The sequence below is a fragment of the Bubalus kerabau genome, chromosome 15 (genome assembly GCF_029407905.1).
Source record: "Bubalus kerabau isolate K-KA32 ecotype Philippines breed swamp buffalo chromosome 15, PCC_UOA_SB_1v2, whole genome shotgun sequence".
Taxonomy (NCBI): Eukaryota; Metazoa; Chordata; class Mammalia; order Artiodactyla; family Bovidae; genus Bubalus; species Bubalus kerabau.
In genome coordinates this window covers 48,996,879-49,014,091 of record NC_073638.1, presented here as the reverse complement: position 1 = coordinate 49,014,091, position 17,213 = coordinate 48,996,879, and the positions used below count along the sequence as shown (strand labels likewise).

Here is a 17,213-nt window from a genome sequence, read left to right as displayed (position 1 = left end):
AACACCACAGTTCAAAAGCATCAATTCTTCGGCGCTCAGCCTTCTTCACAGTCCAACTCTCACATCCATACATGACCACAGGAAAAACCATAGCCTTGACTAGACGGACCTTTGTTGGCAAAGTAATGTCTCTGCTTTTGAATATGCTATCTAGGTTGGTCATAACTTTCCTTCCAAGGAGTAAGCATCTTTTAATTTCATGGCTGCAGTCACCATCTGCAGTGATTTTGGAGCCCAGAAAAATAAAGTCTGACACTGTTTCCCCATCTATTTCCCATGAAGTGATAGGACCAGATGCCATGATCTTCGTTTTCTGAATGTTGAGCTTTAAGCCAACTTTTTCACTCTCCACTTTCACTTTCATCAAGAGGCTTTTGAGTTCCTCTTCACTTTCTGCTATAAGGGTGGTGTCATCTGCATATCTGAGGTTATTGATATTTCTCCTGGCAATCTTGATTCCAGTTTGTGTTTCTTCCAGCCAGTGTTTCTCATGATTTACTCTGCATATAAGTTAAATAAACAGGGTGACAATATACAGCCTTGACGTACTCCTTTTCCTATTTGGAACCAGTCTGTTGTTCCATGTCCAGTTCTAACTGTTGCTTCCTGACCTGCATACAAATTTCTCAAGAGGCAGATCAGATGGTCTGGTATTCCCATCTCTTTCAGAATTTTCCACAGTTGATTGTGATCCACACAGTCAAAGGCTTTGGCATAGTCAATAAAGCAGAAATAGATGTTTTTCAGGAGCTCTCTTGCTTTTTCTATGATCCAGCGGATGTTGGCAATTTGATCTCTGGTTCCTCTGCCTTTTCTAAAACCAGCTTGAACATCAGGAAGTTCACGGTTCACACATTGCTGAAGCCTGGCCCAACCAATAGCTAATAATAAATTGGGGAGCATGCAGACTGAGTCTGGTTTGCCCTTTCCATCATGAAGCTCTCTTAGCTTAAGAGAAGCTCTTTTATGAGCAAAAATATTGAATTCCATTGCCATACATATTTCAGGGAATATTAGCTAGTAGGGAACGAGAAAAATTACCAATAGTGTATACCAATACATCTGCTCACTCTTGTATTGGTGTATACTAAATCTAAGGATGTGCAATAAAACCTGGAGTGGATCATTCCTCTCAGTGCTGTGTTTCTAAAACAACATTGGCAGTGGGCAAAAATGACATTTACTGAATCTTTCTATTTTGGGGGGTGGGGGAGAACAATTTTCTAGTCAAATCTTCAAGTTGCTTCACAAATTGGAAATTTCCTTCTTGAGTTTCAGCCTAGGGAGTTTAGAGTGAATATTGTTTCAAAAGAAGAGAGAATGGTATCCAGATTGCTTAGGCAGCATTGTCCGTCATGGTCACATCCACTTTAACTCCATTGTTTTTCTTCTTTTGGGGTTATTCTTTCTTTCTCATTGTTCTTCTGGGGAATTTCACACAGGATATCCCTGAATGGAAGAAAGACTCCAAATTCTCAAGAAAGGTAATTGTAACTTCTCTTTTCTTTTTCTTTTCCTTTCATTTTGAATTTGACTTTTGTCCCTTTTCTTGAGGGTCTTTCACTCCTAGCATGCACAAGATGCAAATTTTGTTTGTTACCTAGCTGTGAATTCTCCTTTAAAATAATTTTCAACCATTTTGTTTGCATATCAGCATTTAAAGGCAAAGTGTCAAGCACTCTGACTTCTGTTGTGAGTCACACTTTCCCTATCTGAGGATCTGATATAACCAACCTGCCAACAAAAGCAGCAATTGCTCTTCCATCATTTTCCTCCCAGGGAGCAAAAAGCCATGTTGAAGGAAAAGGTGAAGTCAATGTTCTAGAACAGAAAGGCAAAACTGTACTTTATATCCTTTCTTCTGTATTTTCATCTGGAAATATTTAATGACCCTGCCAAATTCCATAATTGGATTGTACTTTACTATTAGTTAAGGAGATAGTTTGTAGTCAAAAGGAACATACACTCCAAAGAGTAAATATTAAGCTACTTTATATTTTGTGAATACTTTTGCTAAATTGAAATGATTTGTTTTTCTGACTTGCAGTTATCTTGCTTAAAATGCTTGAATGATAAATTTTACGTATGTCTTTCTATCATTATTTAGCAGCTGCATTGCATTATCAGGTCTATATTGGTCAAAAACAGTGAAAAACAAGATATATTAAACTTGTGGATTATCTAGTTATTCATATCTCTGTCCCATTGCACTGAGCAATTAAAGATAATAATCCTGTGTATAAATAGACTATACTATTTCTTTTTCATTAATACTGACTCCACTGTGTGGGTACCAATGGAATAAAAACAGAGCTTTGTGTTTTTGCAACTATATCATATGTTTGTTTTGTTTGTTCAGTTTTGATTTATTTTAGCAGATATTTTTCAAAGCTCTTCATTTCATTTGTGTAAAACAAATTAACATTGGGTTAAACTTTGTTTTCAAAAGCTTTCTATATAACCATGTGTAACTTTACCTTTCATCCACCAAATAGTTTAAGACTTTTTAAAAGATATGTATATATAGAAAAAAATATGACCAAGAGTAACTATTGATCTCTTTAATGATAAAATCTTTATCTTTGAGTATTTATATGGAATATGTCATGAGTTTCTTCTTAAATCAGTGACTAAATTTCAGATATTTAATCCTGTAAATTTTCATTTCTCAGGAAAAAAGATGCATTTTAATGTATTGTTAATAAATGAACATCAATAAAAATACTAGCCCTTTTAATACTGTAATTCTCATATGAGGTATCAAAAGTAGTCAAAATCTTATAAACAGAAAGTAGAATGGTGCTTACCTGGAGCTTTATGAGAGGAAAAAAAGAAGTCACTGTTTAATGGTTACAGAGTTTCAGATTCAGAAGACAAAATGTTATGGAAATCTATTTCACAACAATGGGAATATACTTAGTATCACTAAACTATACAGTTAAAAGTGGTTAGCATAGTAGATTTCCTTATATGTTTTCTATCAAAATAATAGATTTAGAAATGAAATATTAAAATACATATAAGAAAAGTTAAATGTGTTGTGTACTGTAAAAGAAGCACAAACCAAGATAAGGCATTTAAAATCAGGAGGATCATTGTTAGCTGGTAGGGAGTGGGGAAGACTGAGAAAATTTAATGTATGAAGTGAAATTTAATTTAATAGTGTGTGTATGTTAATCCCCAAACTCCTGATTTATCTCTCCCCCAACATTTTTCCCTTTGGTAAATATATATATATATATATATATATATATATATTTTTTTTTTTTTTCTGTATCTGAGTCTGTTACTGTTTTGTAAAGAAATAATTTGTATTATTTTTTTTTTGATTCCACATACATGTGGTATCTTCTGATAATCTTAAATGGTCTCCCTACTTCCATTTGTGCCTGCTAAGTCCATTCCTACTCTACATGGCAGGTAGATGTAGCTTTTTAAAATCATAAATCATATCTTTACATTTATCTACTTTGAAAACACCCAAGGGTATTTCCTTGGACTTCAAACTAAAATTTAGTCTTGCCTCACTGCTTGAGAATTTGCCTAAAACCTGCTTTGTCCATATCAGCACATGACTATTTCATTCTCAATATTTAGATCTCAGTTTAAATATAACCTTCAGAAATATCACCCTTTCTATAGTATTCAACCACTCTCCATTCATTATCCCATGATCCTTTTTGTTTTATGGACCTTAGATAGAGCATCTGGAATTGTCTGAATTGTTTATTCATTTATTGTCTATCACTCTCCCCACTGGAAGATCCATGAAACAAGCAATTTGACTACTCTTGTTTACTCCCTTGTTTACTGCTGTAGGCTATAATAATATCTGATATATATCAGGTGCTCATAACTCATATTTGAGAGAAAGCCACTTTGGACAACAAAGAGGGAAGATTGGAGACCTGACATTGATGGGCACATACAGCAAATAATAGGAGTTATGCACATTCTGGACACTTCGCTAACCTTACATACAAACTCTTTTTACTGATGAGGAAACTGAAGCTTGAAGATGTGAAGTGGCTTGTTCTGTGTTATAGAAAGAAAGTAGCAAAGCAGGGATTTTTATCTAGATAAACAAGAGAGTTCCAGAAAAACATCTATTTCTGCTTTATTGACTATCCCAAAGCCTTTGACTGTGTGGATCACAATAAACTGTGGGAAATTCCGAAAGAGATGGGAATACCAGACCACCTTACCTGCCTCTTGAGAACGCTATATGCAGGTCGGGAAGCAACAGTTAGAACTGGACATGGAACAACAGACTGGTTCCAAATAGGAAAAGGAGTACGTCAAGGTTGTATATTGTCACCCTGCTTATTTAACTTCTATGCAGAGTACATCATGAGAAAGGCTGGGCTGGAAGAAGCACAAGCTGGAATCAAGATTGCCGGGAGAAATATCAATAACCTCAGATGTGCAGATGATACCACCCTTATGGCAGAAAGTGAAGAGGAACTAAAAAGCCTCTTGATGAAAGCAGAGAGTGAAAAAGTTGGCTTAAAGCTCAACATTCAGAAAACGAAGATCATGGCATCTGGTCCCATCACTTCATGGGAAATAGATGGGGAAACAGTGGAAACAGTGTCAGACTTTATTTTTGGGGGGCTCCAAAATCACTGCAGATGGTGACTGCAGCCATGAAATTAAAAGACGCTTACTCCTTGGAAGCAAAGTTATGACTAACCTAAACAGCATATTCAAAAGCAGAGACATTAACTTTGCCAACAAAGATCCATCTAGTCAAGGAATGGTTTTTCCAGTAGGCAGGTATGGATGTGAGAGTCGGACTGTGAAGAAAGCTGAGTGCTGAAGAATTGATGCTTTTGAACTGTGGTGTTGGAGAAGACTCTTGAGAGTCCCTTGGACTGCAAGGAGATCCAACCAGTCCATCCTGAAGGAGACCAGTCCTGGGTGTTCATTGGAAGGACTGATGCTAAAGCTGAAACTCCAGTACTTTGGCCACCTCATGCGAAGAGTTGACTGACTGGAAAAGACCCTAATGCTGGAAGGGATTGAGGGCAGGAGGAGAAGGGGACGACAGAGGATGAGATGGTTGAATGGCATCACCGACTCGATGGACATAAGTTTGCGTAAACTCTAGGAGTTGGTGATGGACAGGGAGGCCTGGAATGCTGTGATTCATGGGGTCACAAAGAGTCAGAGAGACTGAACTCAACTGAACTTAGATCTAAATATGAAAGTCATAATGCCATATTGGGCTCCTGAAATATGATAGCAGATGACAGACATGTTGATCTGAGATAAAAAGTATCCAGGAATGGTTTAATTCTGTCCCTTTCTCCAACCTATTAGGTGAGAGTCACTTATCACATTAGAAAATAGTTATCCTGAACATTAGGAAGACCAGAGTACAGAGATATGGGACCATTTCTATGGTTTAGAGACGAGAGGAGAGACAACCCTGGATCCCAAAGGCATGAAAGTATAGGGAATGGTACATTGAATTGAACAGGGAACCTATTACAGGACTGGCTATAGGACTGTGGGTGTTCTGAGGAGGTAAAACTGACTTTATCAAGGTCCTCGTTCCAATCCCCAGGGATTAAAAAAAAGCTTCAATCTGGAGAGTTTGAGGGCAGCCTCCAGGTCCAATAGATCATACCTACTGGAATTTTCTGGAAGAAAATGAGAGGAAGGATGCAGTAACTTGAGTCTAGGAGAAATTTAGTTGTACCCTGGGCATAAAGACATTAACGTACAATCTCTTCAAGAGGAGTAAAAGTAACAGGGACAAGCCAGTATAAACCCACAAGCTGGAATCTGGTTACCCAGGTCTGCCTTAGGGATTATAGGAACAAACACATCCCTGAAAGTCATCAGGTAGGGGAGGAGCAGTGGGTGGCATGACACACATGAATCCCTAGGTTCTTTACAGAGATTTGGGCTAATTATGTCCAAGGTGTGAAGGAAAAGCCACAAGCTGGTGTGGGGAGTAGGAGTGTCTGATATTTGATCCACCAAACAACAGGACATTTGTGAAGAATGAGAAATGGCAGAGAGAATGAGAAAGGGCAAATATAGGGAAAAGAGAGTAAAACAGTGAGCCCAAATGACTTGATTTGGGCCAGAGGAGGGGGATCCAGTCAAGCTCACTGCTGTATTTCAGAGAGATCTGACTTTATGTGTAGCAGAGTGAGTGTGGTTGGGGACGAGCATCAAACCATAACAAGGATAAAAGGTCATTCAACAGCCCTCTTTGAATGGATTATTTGAATTGATTCAGCCCTTAGCCTGAAGTTACAAAGCAAAGTGAGTAAGTGATCTTTGTAGAGATGGAACCTGTACAGCCATTAGCACCCTGTGGTACTCCACTGAGCTCATGACAATTAGTAAAAACAAAGACAAGCAACAAATCCAGAAGGTGCCCCTGTGGACTAAACCTGGGATACTCTCTGGGGCTCATTATCTGCTCTTTGAAAAAAAAAAAGCTTGGGAGAGGTTGTAAACTGCCAAAGAGCAGAAAGGCCAGGACAAAATAGGGCATCAGAACCTAGTGGGCCTATGAGCTCAGAGTTAGTGTGAGGTGGAAAGAGACTTGTTTTACAGGCTGTGAGAGCAGGACTTGATGCTGGGGATGGAAGGATTCTTCCATTCCAGCTACAGTTCAAAAGTTATCATGATACTTCCTCTAGGCAGAACCACAGACCCTTAACTAACTACAGCATTCTCAGGATCCCCATGGGGCTCTGGCAACAAGAGACTGGACACCTGTGCTCTACTTTCCTGTACCCCACATGCCACCCACTCCCCCGGAAGCTGTACAACAAGGACAGCATAAAGAATACATCTGAGGCAGCCCAATAGAACCCCAAAGTGTGTGAGGGTCACTGGGAGGACCAAGTGAGTGAACTGCACAAAGGGAGAAGCACGTGTGAAAAAGGACCATAAGGCTCAAGGTAAGAGTGATAAAGTAAATGGGGAGAGGGTAGTAACTGGGAGATGAAACAAGAATGAGGAAAGCAGAAGGAGAAATAGGTGTGAAAGTTACTGTTTCTGAGCCTGAGAGGGCAGAAAGAAGATAGCATAAAGAATTTGACCACTTGCAGAAAGTCACTTCCATTTTTGAAGCTCAGAAATGTAGATTTGGGTTGGAGATTTGGGATGGAGCAGTAGAAAGGTTAGAAAAGCACAATGGCATTTATAAGGAGCTATGGGCTCAGAATCTGGACAATTTTTATATAAGCAGACTGTAAAACAGCTCATGGAATTCAACAAATATATTTCATGTATAATGGAAAGATACCATTATTATAGGAATGAAAAACATAAAAGATGATATGTCTTTATACAATTCACAGAGTAGCAGGAAGGCATGGAAAGTGTTATAATAGTGCACTAGTTTATACTAGAGGGATGAGTAAAGTTAAGAGAATAATAAGTGATTTGTTTGCAGTGAGTAATATATTAACATTAGCAGGTCTATGGGAACTGGTAGCAGATGAGTTCTTGTAAGAATAAATTGTTTCCTGAGATGGATAATGGAGTGAAGATAGAAATCACTGTCCATGCATAGACATGGATTCTGAACCAGCATGCAGTATTCAGGATTGGGTTAAAGTCTTGGATACTAGGCATAAAGGACTCTAACAATTACCACCATACTTTAGAGATAGGAAGTCACTTGAAACAGACTACGAAGACCAAATATATCACTGAGAGATGTCTTAAAATTAATATAGTATAGTTCTTAAAATGTATAACCCACAAGGACCTACTATATAGCACAGGGAACTCTGCTCAATATTATGTGGCAGGCTGGATGGGAGGGGAGTTTGGGGGAAAATAGATACATGTACAGGTATGGCTGAGTCTCTTTGCTATCCACCTGAAACTATCACAACATTGTTAATCAGCTATACTCCAATAGAAACTAAAAAGTTATTGCAAAAATTAATGTAGTATAGTTCTAAGCTTACTGGTGGCCAAAATCTGGATGGTGGAGCTTGGGGAATCTTGAAAATTCAGTAGCAGTATCTACTATTACCTATATGTGGGCTGGCTTTCTGCCTACCTTACACTCCTGATAAGATTAGCAGGGGTCCTTTTCCCCAGATTCTTCAGAGCAAAGCTAAATCCCATGGGTGTCCTCACAAAGACATAGTGTGAGAAAGAATCTGAATATACAGAGTAGCAGAACTGATCCCTGCCTTGTATTCCAACTAGCCACAGATTTGAGACCAAATATAGAGAGCTTATTACCAAGTTAGACCCTATAATTTACCAAATCATTTTTGTTCCCTAGATTGTTTTACTTCTCAATCCCACATGTGACACCCTTTTTAAAATGTTTCTTATATGCCTAGGTCTCTTGCATATTCAAATTTCATAACGTATCTGATTTGATCTCTTACTTTGTCATACGGATATACCACCAGCCTCCAGCAGATTCATTAGTTCTTGGCCCTAAAAATATCTCTTTCAGTACAGTCAAGGTTAATATGGAGACAAAGGGAGGTCTCTCAGGAAATGGAGGGGCAATCATCACCTTGGAGAAAAGTCTAATCCCTTAGCCATTTCTTCCTACTGTGATTTATCCCCTGTTACCTAACTTAACAATCTCTCAAATTGGCCACTTCTAATTCTGTAGCATTCATCTGCAACTGAAGACCTTGTCTGACATAAATTTTTCAATGCTGGCCTGGTAAGTAGCAAGGAGAATTTTACTGAGAACCCTATAGCCAGTCTTGGTCTGGATGCAACTGTAAATTGAGAAGATTTGTTCATAATACTCTGCCATCTCTGTATGGCTGCTCCAATCTCTCCATTGCACCAGCCTCAAACCTCCCCTATAACCAAATATCCCATATTCTATCTCTTTAGTAGCCTGCTGCTGCTGCTGCTGCCAAGTAGCTTCAGTCATGTCCGACTCTGTGTGACCCCATAGACAGCAGCCCATCAGGCTCCACTGTCCCTGGGATTCTCCAGGCAAGAACACTGGAGCGGGTTGCCATTTCCTTCTCCAATGCATGAAAGTGAAAAGTAAAAGTGAAGTCACTCAGTCGTGTCCGACTCTTAGCAACCCAATGGACTGCAGCCTACCAGGCTCCTCCGTCCATGGGATTTTCCAGGCAAGAGTACTGGAGTAGGGTGCCATTGCCTTCTCTGTTAGTAGCCTGAGCCACTTGTATTTCAAATGGCAGGGAACTAAGCTGGTAATGAGTGAAACTTGTCCTCTCCCAGAAAACATCGTTAAGTATTTATACACGTCTTTTGTTGATAATGTCCCCACTTTCAGTTTTGAATCACAGAAATAAATCTATAGAAAGCAAGATTTCAGTATGAGAAAAATGGAGCTTATACTTGTCTTTGTAGTAACCTATCAGATATTTGAAGTAAAATATGGATAAAAAAATGCCCTAAGTAAAATATTTATAAAAATGAGTGATGTGAGATGTGATTATTAGATACGTGTTTATGATACTGCTTTTCTGATGGGTGCAGATGTTTGTTTGTGTGCTGCATACTGAGGGAAGTTTCTGAACATCTGAGAAATATGTGATGTGAAGAAGTAGACTTACTCATTGTCTGCAGGTATGTTTATGGAAAATGATTGAGTCTTTGTATTTACTTGGCTCTGATGGTGTAAAGCAGCAAAAGATTGGTTATGGGCACTTGCCATTCACAATCTGTGGAGATAAGTGTATGTATGATAACAATATACTAATACACGGATGTATGGGTGCTTTTGTTCCACATGTATTTTCATGTGAATATGTGCATACATATCAGTACATATTCAGAAGTGCTTCCATCTTAGGGAATGAACATTTTGTATATCTCTGCATAGTTGAGTGTTTGCATGAGTATGCATTACATTTTGTTTAAATATCTGCTAATTTAATATGCATCAGCCTCAAAAATACCTCTGTCCATGAATAAACTTTTTTTACATGAGTATATGAAAGTGTATGTGTTTCTGTATATCAGTATGAATAAACATGTATGAGTGCATATGTATGTGTCTGTGTTATGTGTGGGCACGCACATTGATTGCCAGATGTGTGTCCTTTTGTGTGTGAATAGTGTAAATGGGAGATGATATAAGTGCTTCTTGTATACTTGTTACGTATGTATGAGAAGACTTTCACAATTCTGAAAAGTTCAGCTGGTAAAGAATTCGCCTGCAATGTGGGAGACCTGGGTTCAACCCCTGGGTTGGGAAGATCCTCTGGAGAAGGCAACGGCTTCCCACTCCAGTATTCTGGCCTGGAGAATTCCATGGACTATAGATAAAGTCCATGGGGTGGCAAAGAGTTGAACACAACTGAGCAACTTTCACTTACTTTCATTCCTCAGTGGATTTGCCAAATATGGTGACTTAAATATCCCCACAACAGAAACCTGTCCCAAGCATATTTCTACCCTACATCTATCAAACGCAACCCATTATCTGAACTGTTTTAATGAACAGGGATGTTCCATGAAATGTATGGTATATAGCAGGAAGCTTCATTCTCCTGATTGCAATCCCTGATACTCGGAAGCTCCATCTAGTGGATAGAGAGGCAGAGAACCCAAGAAACAGGAAGGAAAGGTGTGAACTAGAAATAGGTTGGGAAGAAAGCACTCCACTGAAGGAAAGAACATTTTGGAGAAACTTAGTTCTGCATGAGGAGTGCATAGGAAGATTTTGAGAAAGATGATAATTATGGAATAATAAAATCAAGTGGGCATTTCAGAAAGAGTGATCAAATCCAGAAGAAAATTTAGAGAAACAGAATTGCAGAAGTGCAAAATAGTAGTATAAAAGACTTATATATCAAATTTATTTTCAGCTTAATATAAACTATTAATAGAAGGGCTCCGTAGGTGGCACAGTGGTAAAGAATTCACCTGCCAATGCAGGAGACACGAGAGATGTGGGTTTGATCCCTTAGTTGTGAAGATCCCCTGGAGGAGAAAATGACAGAAGCCTACTCCAGTATTCTTGCCTGTAAAATTCCATGGACAGAGGGGCCTGGTAGGCTACAGTCCATGGGGTCGCAGAGTTGGACACAATTGAGCACACTGAACACCCACACGTAAATTAGAAACTGGAATTGCTATAATGAATAAAATAAAGAACCAAATTATATTGAGGAAATAAGAGTTCATTGAGAAGGAAAGCATAGAAAGAAATATTAATAACTGAGAATTTTGGGAATACCAGACTACCTGACCTGCCTCTTGAGAAACCTATATGCAGGTCAGGAAGCAACAGTTAGAACTGGACATGAACAACAAACTGGTTCCAAATAGGAAAAGGAGTTTGTCAAGGCTGTATATTGTCACCCTGCTTATTTAACTTCTATGCAGAGTACATCATGAGAAACGCTGAGCTGGAATAAGCACAAGCTGGAATCAAGATTACCAGGAGAAATATCAATAACCACAGATATGCAGATGACACCACCATTATGGCAGAAAGTGAAGATGCCTCTTGATAAAAATGAGAGAGGAGAGTGAAAAAGTTGGCTTAAAGCTCAACATTCAGAAAATGAAGATCATGGCATCTGGTCCCATCACTTCATGGGAAAAAGATGGGAAAACAGTGGAAACAGTGTCAGACTTTATTTTTGGGGGCTCCAAAATCACTGCAGATGGTGATTGCAGTTATGAAATTAAAAGAATTTCCTTGGAAGGAAAGTTATGACCAACCTAGATAGTATATTTAAAAGCAGAGACATTACTTTGCCAACAAAGGTCCATCTAGTCAAGGCTATGGTTTTCCCAGTAGTCATGTATGGATGTGAGAGTTGGACTGTGAAGAAAGCTGAGCACCGAAGAATTGATGCTTTTGAACTGTGGTGTTGGAGAAGACTCTTAAGAGTCTCTTGGACTGCAAGGAGATCCAACCAGTCCATTCTAAAGGAGATCAGTCCTGGGTGTTCTTTGGAAGGACTGATGCTGAAGCTGAAACTCCAGTACTTTGGCCACTTCATGCAAAGAGTTGACTCATTGGAAAAGACTCTGATGCTGGGAGGGATTGGGGGCAGGAGGAGAAGTGGATGACAGAGGATGAGATGGCTGGATGGCATCACTGACCTGATTGATGGACGTGAGTTTGAGTGAACTCCGGGAGTTGGTGATGGACAGGGAGGCCTGGCATGCTGCAATTCATGGGGTCGCAAAGAGTCGGATACGACTTAGCAACTGAACTGAACTGAATTGAACTGAGAATGTTAGAGACTGTTTTAGGGAATGTGCCAGAGTGTGACAGGAGAGGGTAAGTAATCTATCCCGGACCCTGGGAGAAAAGGTGGTCTGCAGGCTTCCAGGGGAGAGAGAAACAGTATCTGTGTTGGAACTCCATGATATATATGAGGCATGATGGTAGAGAGAGAGAAGAAAATTGCACTTATGTATTGTATTTTTGAAGGTGTGAAAGTCAGTGACATACCTGAGGAGTCCCAGTAGGGCTGGAAGGCTAAAACGGATGAGTAGAAATAGAATTGGATTAAACAGTAAACGTTGTTTTGGGCCAGATGGTAAAGCAGTTTTGGACTCTTTTAAAGCGGGAGAAAACCAGATGGATTTGAGGAAAGACATCCCAGCCACATTATCAGACAGCAAATTGGAAATAACACTGTGGGATTTGTGTGGTGGAAGGATTAAAAAGAAGAATTGGTAGTAGGGAAACCAATGGAGATAATGCAAATATAAGCCTCAGCAAAGACCACAACATTGTTGATGAGTGAATGAATTGGATTAGGGAGAAATATTTGATATGAAACAATGGAGCTTGCCGAGTAATTGACACTCATTTGTTAAGAGAATCTATCTGAAAAAATAAAGTATTAGGCTTAAGGCCAAAGTCATCTTTGAATTCCTATCCTCCATCCAGTATTAGTCCCTTTTCCACAGCCATTACTACTCTAATCAAATCAATTGAATGCAAATCCTTCCAGGGCTTCTAGGCATTTAAGTACAAATGTAGCTATCAGGGAGACAGTACTTTAAGAGGATTTTAAACTGATGCCATTGTATAGAAATCACTATACATTGTTTAACTCAACAATATATTTTCTTTCTTAACTATTAAGATTATGACTCACCATGACCATCTCCCTGATTAATTAGTTATCGGAACTAATTAATTGAAGAATTATAAAGAACTCTACTTTTTTCCTTTTGCAAACAAAAATCTTTTTTATGCCTCCTTATGCATATGAGAGTCATTCTGTCTGGTTAGTATATCAAAAACTAGAACTGCCAAATAAAGTTCTTGTTTTAGTGAGTTCTACCAAATTGCTCCCAAAAGGGCTACACAGTTTTATAGTCTTGCAGCCTTGATTAAGAGCCAGGGCCTTAATCTTTTCCAGAATATAATTTTATCAGATTTTATGATTTATTCCATGTGATGGGTAGGAAATGTTTTATTATTTTGAAAATGTGTATTATTTTTGTGACCATTGGAACTGATTTTATTGTACATTTGTTCAGTATTTGTATTTATTTTTATGAGAAAAAAATCATATTTTGCCAAATTTGATGTTAGATTACTCATCTCTCTTATTTATTTGTAGTTTTTAAATGTATTTCAAATTCTAAACTTCATTCAGTAATGTAATCTGCAAACGTTGTTCCATTTAGGGAAACTCTGTTCCATTGTTTCCCTAATCTTTTAACCTCATATAAAATACCACGGTTATATTAGATTTTGTTGTTGTTGTTGTTGTGGAATTTTTTATTTTAAGATGACTCATGACATCTAACCTCTTAAAATTTTAAGTTGGTAACTCTAGGCACAATGTTGTACAGAAGATTTCTAGAACCTTTCATCTTGCATAACTGAAACTTTTTATTCATTAAACAGAATTTTCCCCCCTCCCAGCAACCACCATTCTCTTTGTTTCTATGAGTTTGACTACTTATATACTTCATATAAGTGGACTCCTGCAGTATTTGTCCTTCTGTGACAGGCTTATTTCACTTAGCAGACTGTCTCCAGGTCCATCCACGTTGCTGTATATAGCAAGTCATCCTTCATTCTTAAGGCTGAATAGCCTTCCTTGTGGGCTTCCCTAGTGACTCAGTGGTTTAAAAAAAATCTGCCTGCTAATGCAGGAGACACAAGGTTCCATCCCTGCATCAAGAAAATCCCCTGGAGAAGAAAATGGTTAACTGCTCCAGTATTCTTGCCTGGGAAAACCCATGGGCAGAGGAACCTGGCAGGCTACAGTCCATGGGGTCGCAAAAAGTCAGACATGACTCAGTGACTAAATAACAATAGAAACAGCCTTCCTTGCGTGTTTACCATATTTTCTTTATTCATTTATCCACTGATTGACATTTAGGTTGTTTCCATATATTGACTATTGTGAATAGTGCTCCAAGGAACATGGGGATGCAGATATCCTTTGAGATTCTGATCTCAATATTTTTGAATGTATACCCCAAAACAGATTTATGGATCATTTAGCAATTTCGTTTCTAATTTTTTGAGGAGCACTGTACTGTTTTCCTTGGTGACTGCACCATTTCACATTCCCAGTAACAGTGTACAAGGTTTTCAATTTCTTCATCTCCTTGACAACTCCTATCTTTTTTTAAAAAAATTATAGTCATCTTAACAAGTGTGAGGTTATTATATAATTAAGATTTTATTTACATTTCCTTGAGTATTACTGATGTTGAGTATCTTTTCATGTACCTGTTGACCATTTGTATGTAATCTTGGGAGACTCATTTCCCATTTTTAAAATGGAGTTATTCCTTTTTTTCTATTGAGCTGTAGAGACTATGTATTTTAGATATCAGATATATGGTTTAAAAATACCCTCTTCCATTTTATAGGTTACCTTTCTACCCCACTGATTGTTTCCTTTACTACACGGGAGTTTTCCAGTTGATACAAGGCCGCTTTTCAATTTTGCTTTTGTCACATGTGCTTTCAGTGTCATACTCAAGAAATTATCACCAAGTCCTATGTCATGAAGCTTTCCCCTTATATTTTCATCTAGTAGTTCCAGGTCTTACATTTAAATCCTTAAACCTTTCTGAGTTGATTTTTGTTTGCAGTATAAGAACCAAGTACAATTTAATATTTTATATGTGAATACATTTGTTAAGATCTGATTTGGATTATTTGAATTTAAAATGCTTACGACATCCAAGTAGAGATTTGGGTGAACTAAATATAGAATGATCTGGGGATATATTTATGATTCATCAATTTATAAAGTTTAGTTGAAGTCAGGAGGAATGTCACTGAGGAAAAAGGAAACAGCCAAATAAAGATTCTCAAAAATACCAGTGTATAAATTGGATGGGAAAGGGGATGGAGAACTAAGAATATAAATTCTGGGAGGTAGAATTAAAAAGAAAAGGAGAAAGTGTTTCATAAGAGCCAAAGCTCATTGAGAAATATATCAGTTTAGGAAATGTAAGTGCCCCTAGATTTAGTAATAAAGGAGTAATGGATGACTAATGAGAGCAGTTGAATTGAAATGTGTGTTGAGGCAGCACAGAAGTCAGATTGCCTGGGACTGGGAGGAGTCGAAAACATGTTTAGGGACTTCCCTGGTGGTCCAGTGGCTAACACTCCATACTCACAATGCAGGGAGCCTGGGGTTCAATCCCTGGTCAGGGAACTAGATCCCACATGCTGCAACTTAGTTTGCATGCTGCAACTAAGATCCTGCATAGCCAAATATATTTAAAAAAGAAAAAAAGAAAACGTGTTCGTAGGAGTATAGACCCCCTTATGGGTGTTTTCCGTTAAAGGAAGGAGCAAATTAGGAAAAAAGCTACAGTGAAAAACAGGGTTGAGGAAAATGGGAAAATAATTTAAAGAGAGAATCAGAGCTTTGTGGACAGCTATAGAAAATGCTCCAAGGCAAGGGATGACTATGGCATAGATACTAGATTGAATATGTGTATGTGTGCCTGGGGCAGGAGAGGGAGGGGGCAGGCAGTTTTAGAAAGCCTTATGCAAATGTGTCATAAGGTTAAATAAATCTTTCTAATCTGTTTTCAGTTTCCAGAGTTCAAAGTGGGATCCTGAAGTATGTCAACATTCCTCACCCACTCAACTCCCAATGCCAGCACTTCGATGGCCCCCACCTTCCTGTTGGTGGGCCTGCCAGGACTATCAGCTGTACCCTCCTGGTGGGCAGTACCCCTCATCACTGTCTACCTTCTGTCTGCCCTGGGTAATGGTGCTATCCTCTGGATCATTGCCCTGGAGCCCACACTGCACCGCCCAATGTACTTCTTCCTCTTTCTGCTCAGCATGTCTGATGTTGGCTTGTCCACAGCCTTGATGCCCACCCTGCTGGGTCTTGCCTTTGCAAATACTCATGCTGTCTCTGCCTCAGCCTGCCTCCTCCAGATGTTCTTTGTCCATGTTTTTTCTGTCATGGAGTCCTCTGTCTTACTCGCCATGGCCTTGGATCGGGCACTGGCCATTTGCCGCCCTCTCCACTACCCAACACTCCTCACCAATGGTGTCATCAGCAAGATCTGTGTGGCCATTGCTTTCCGAAGCCTGGGTCTCCACCTGCCCCTTCCATTCCTCCTGGCCCACATGCCTTACTGCCGTCCACAGGTCCTGACCCATTCTTACTGCTTGCACCCGGATATAGCCCATTTGGCCTGCCCCGGAGGTGGGGGAGCAGTCTACAGCCTCTTTGTGGTCCTGTCTGCCATGGGCTTGGATCCTCTGCTTATTTTATTCTCCTATGGCCTAATTGGCAGGGTGTTGCAAGGTTTGGGATCCAGTGAGGATCGCTGGAAAGCTGGCCAAACCTGTGCTGCCCACCTCTCTGCTGTGCTTCTCTTCTATGTGCCAATGGTCCTCCTGGCTCTCATTGATCATCTCAGGATGCCAATCCCTCAGCCTGCCCATACTCTTCTCTCCTATGTCCACTTCCTGCTTCCCCCATTGATAAACCCTATTCTCTATAGTGTCAAGATGAAGGAGATTAGAGAGAGAATCCACACGAGATTGCAGCCCAGGAAGGTGGGTTGTGCTTAGTGAGAAGGATGTTTCCTCCATATTTGTTCGTTACCTGACACAAAGGTTTCCATGACTGAGAACTCAGTTCATCATGCATAAAATGTCATTCAGGTACACAAAAGTCCATGTACATGGATGTATATTTCTGTCCCTTGAAGTGTTCATGTGCATATTGATGAAAGTTTATGAGCCCTAGAGAAGGGGAGTGGTCTATTGTGAGCCCCTATTAACATCACATCCATGG

General features: G+C 39.2%; 1 protein-coding gene across 1 annotated transcript; it reads left to right on the top strand.

Annotated features, from left to right (window-relative positions):
* Positions 1-16,018: 16,018 nt before the first annotated feature.
* Positions 16,019-16,987, top strand: LOC129629075 (olfactory receptor 51S1-like). Its single transcript, XM_055548861.1, has one exon. It carries the CDS (start codon positions 16,019-16,021, stop codon positions 16,985-16,987), a length of 969 nt encoding a protein of 322 aa, XP_055404836.1.
* The last annotated feature ends 226 nt before the right edge of the window (positions 16,988-17,213 follow it).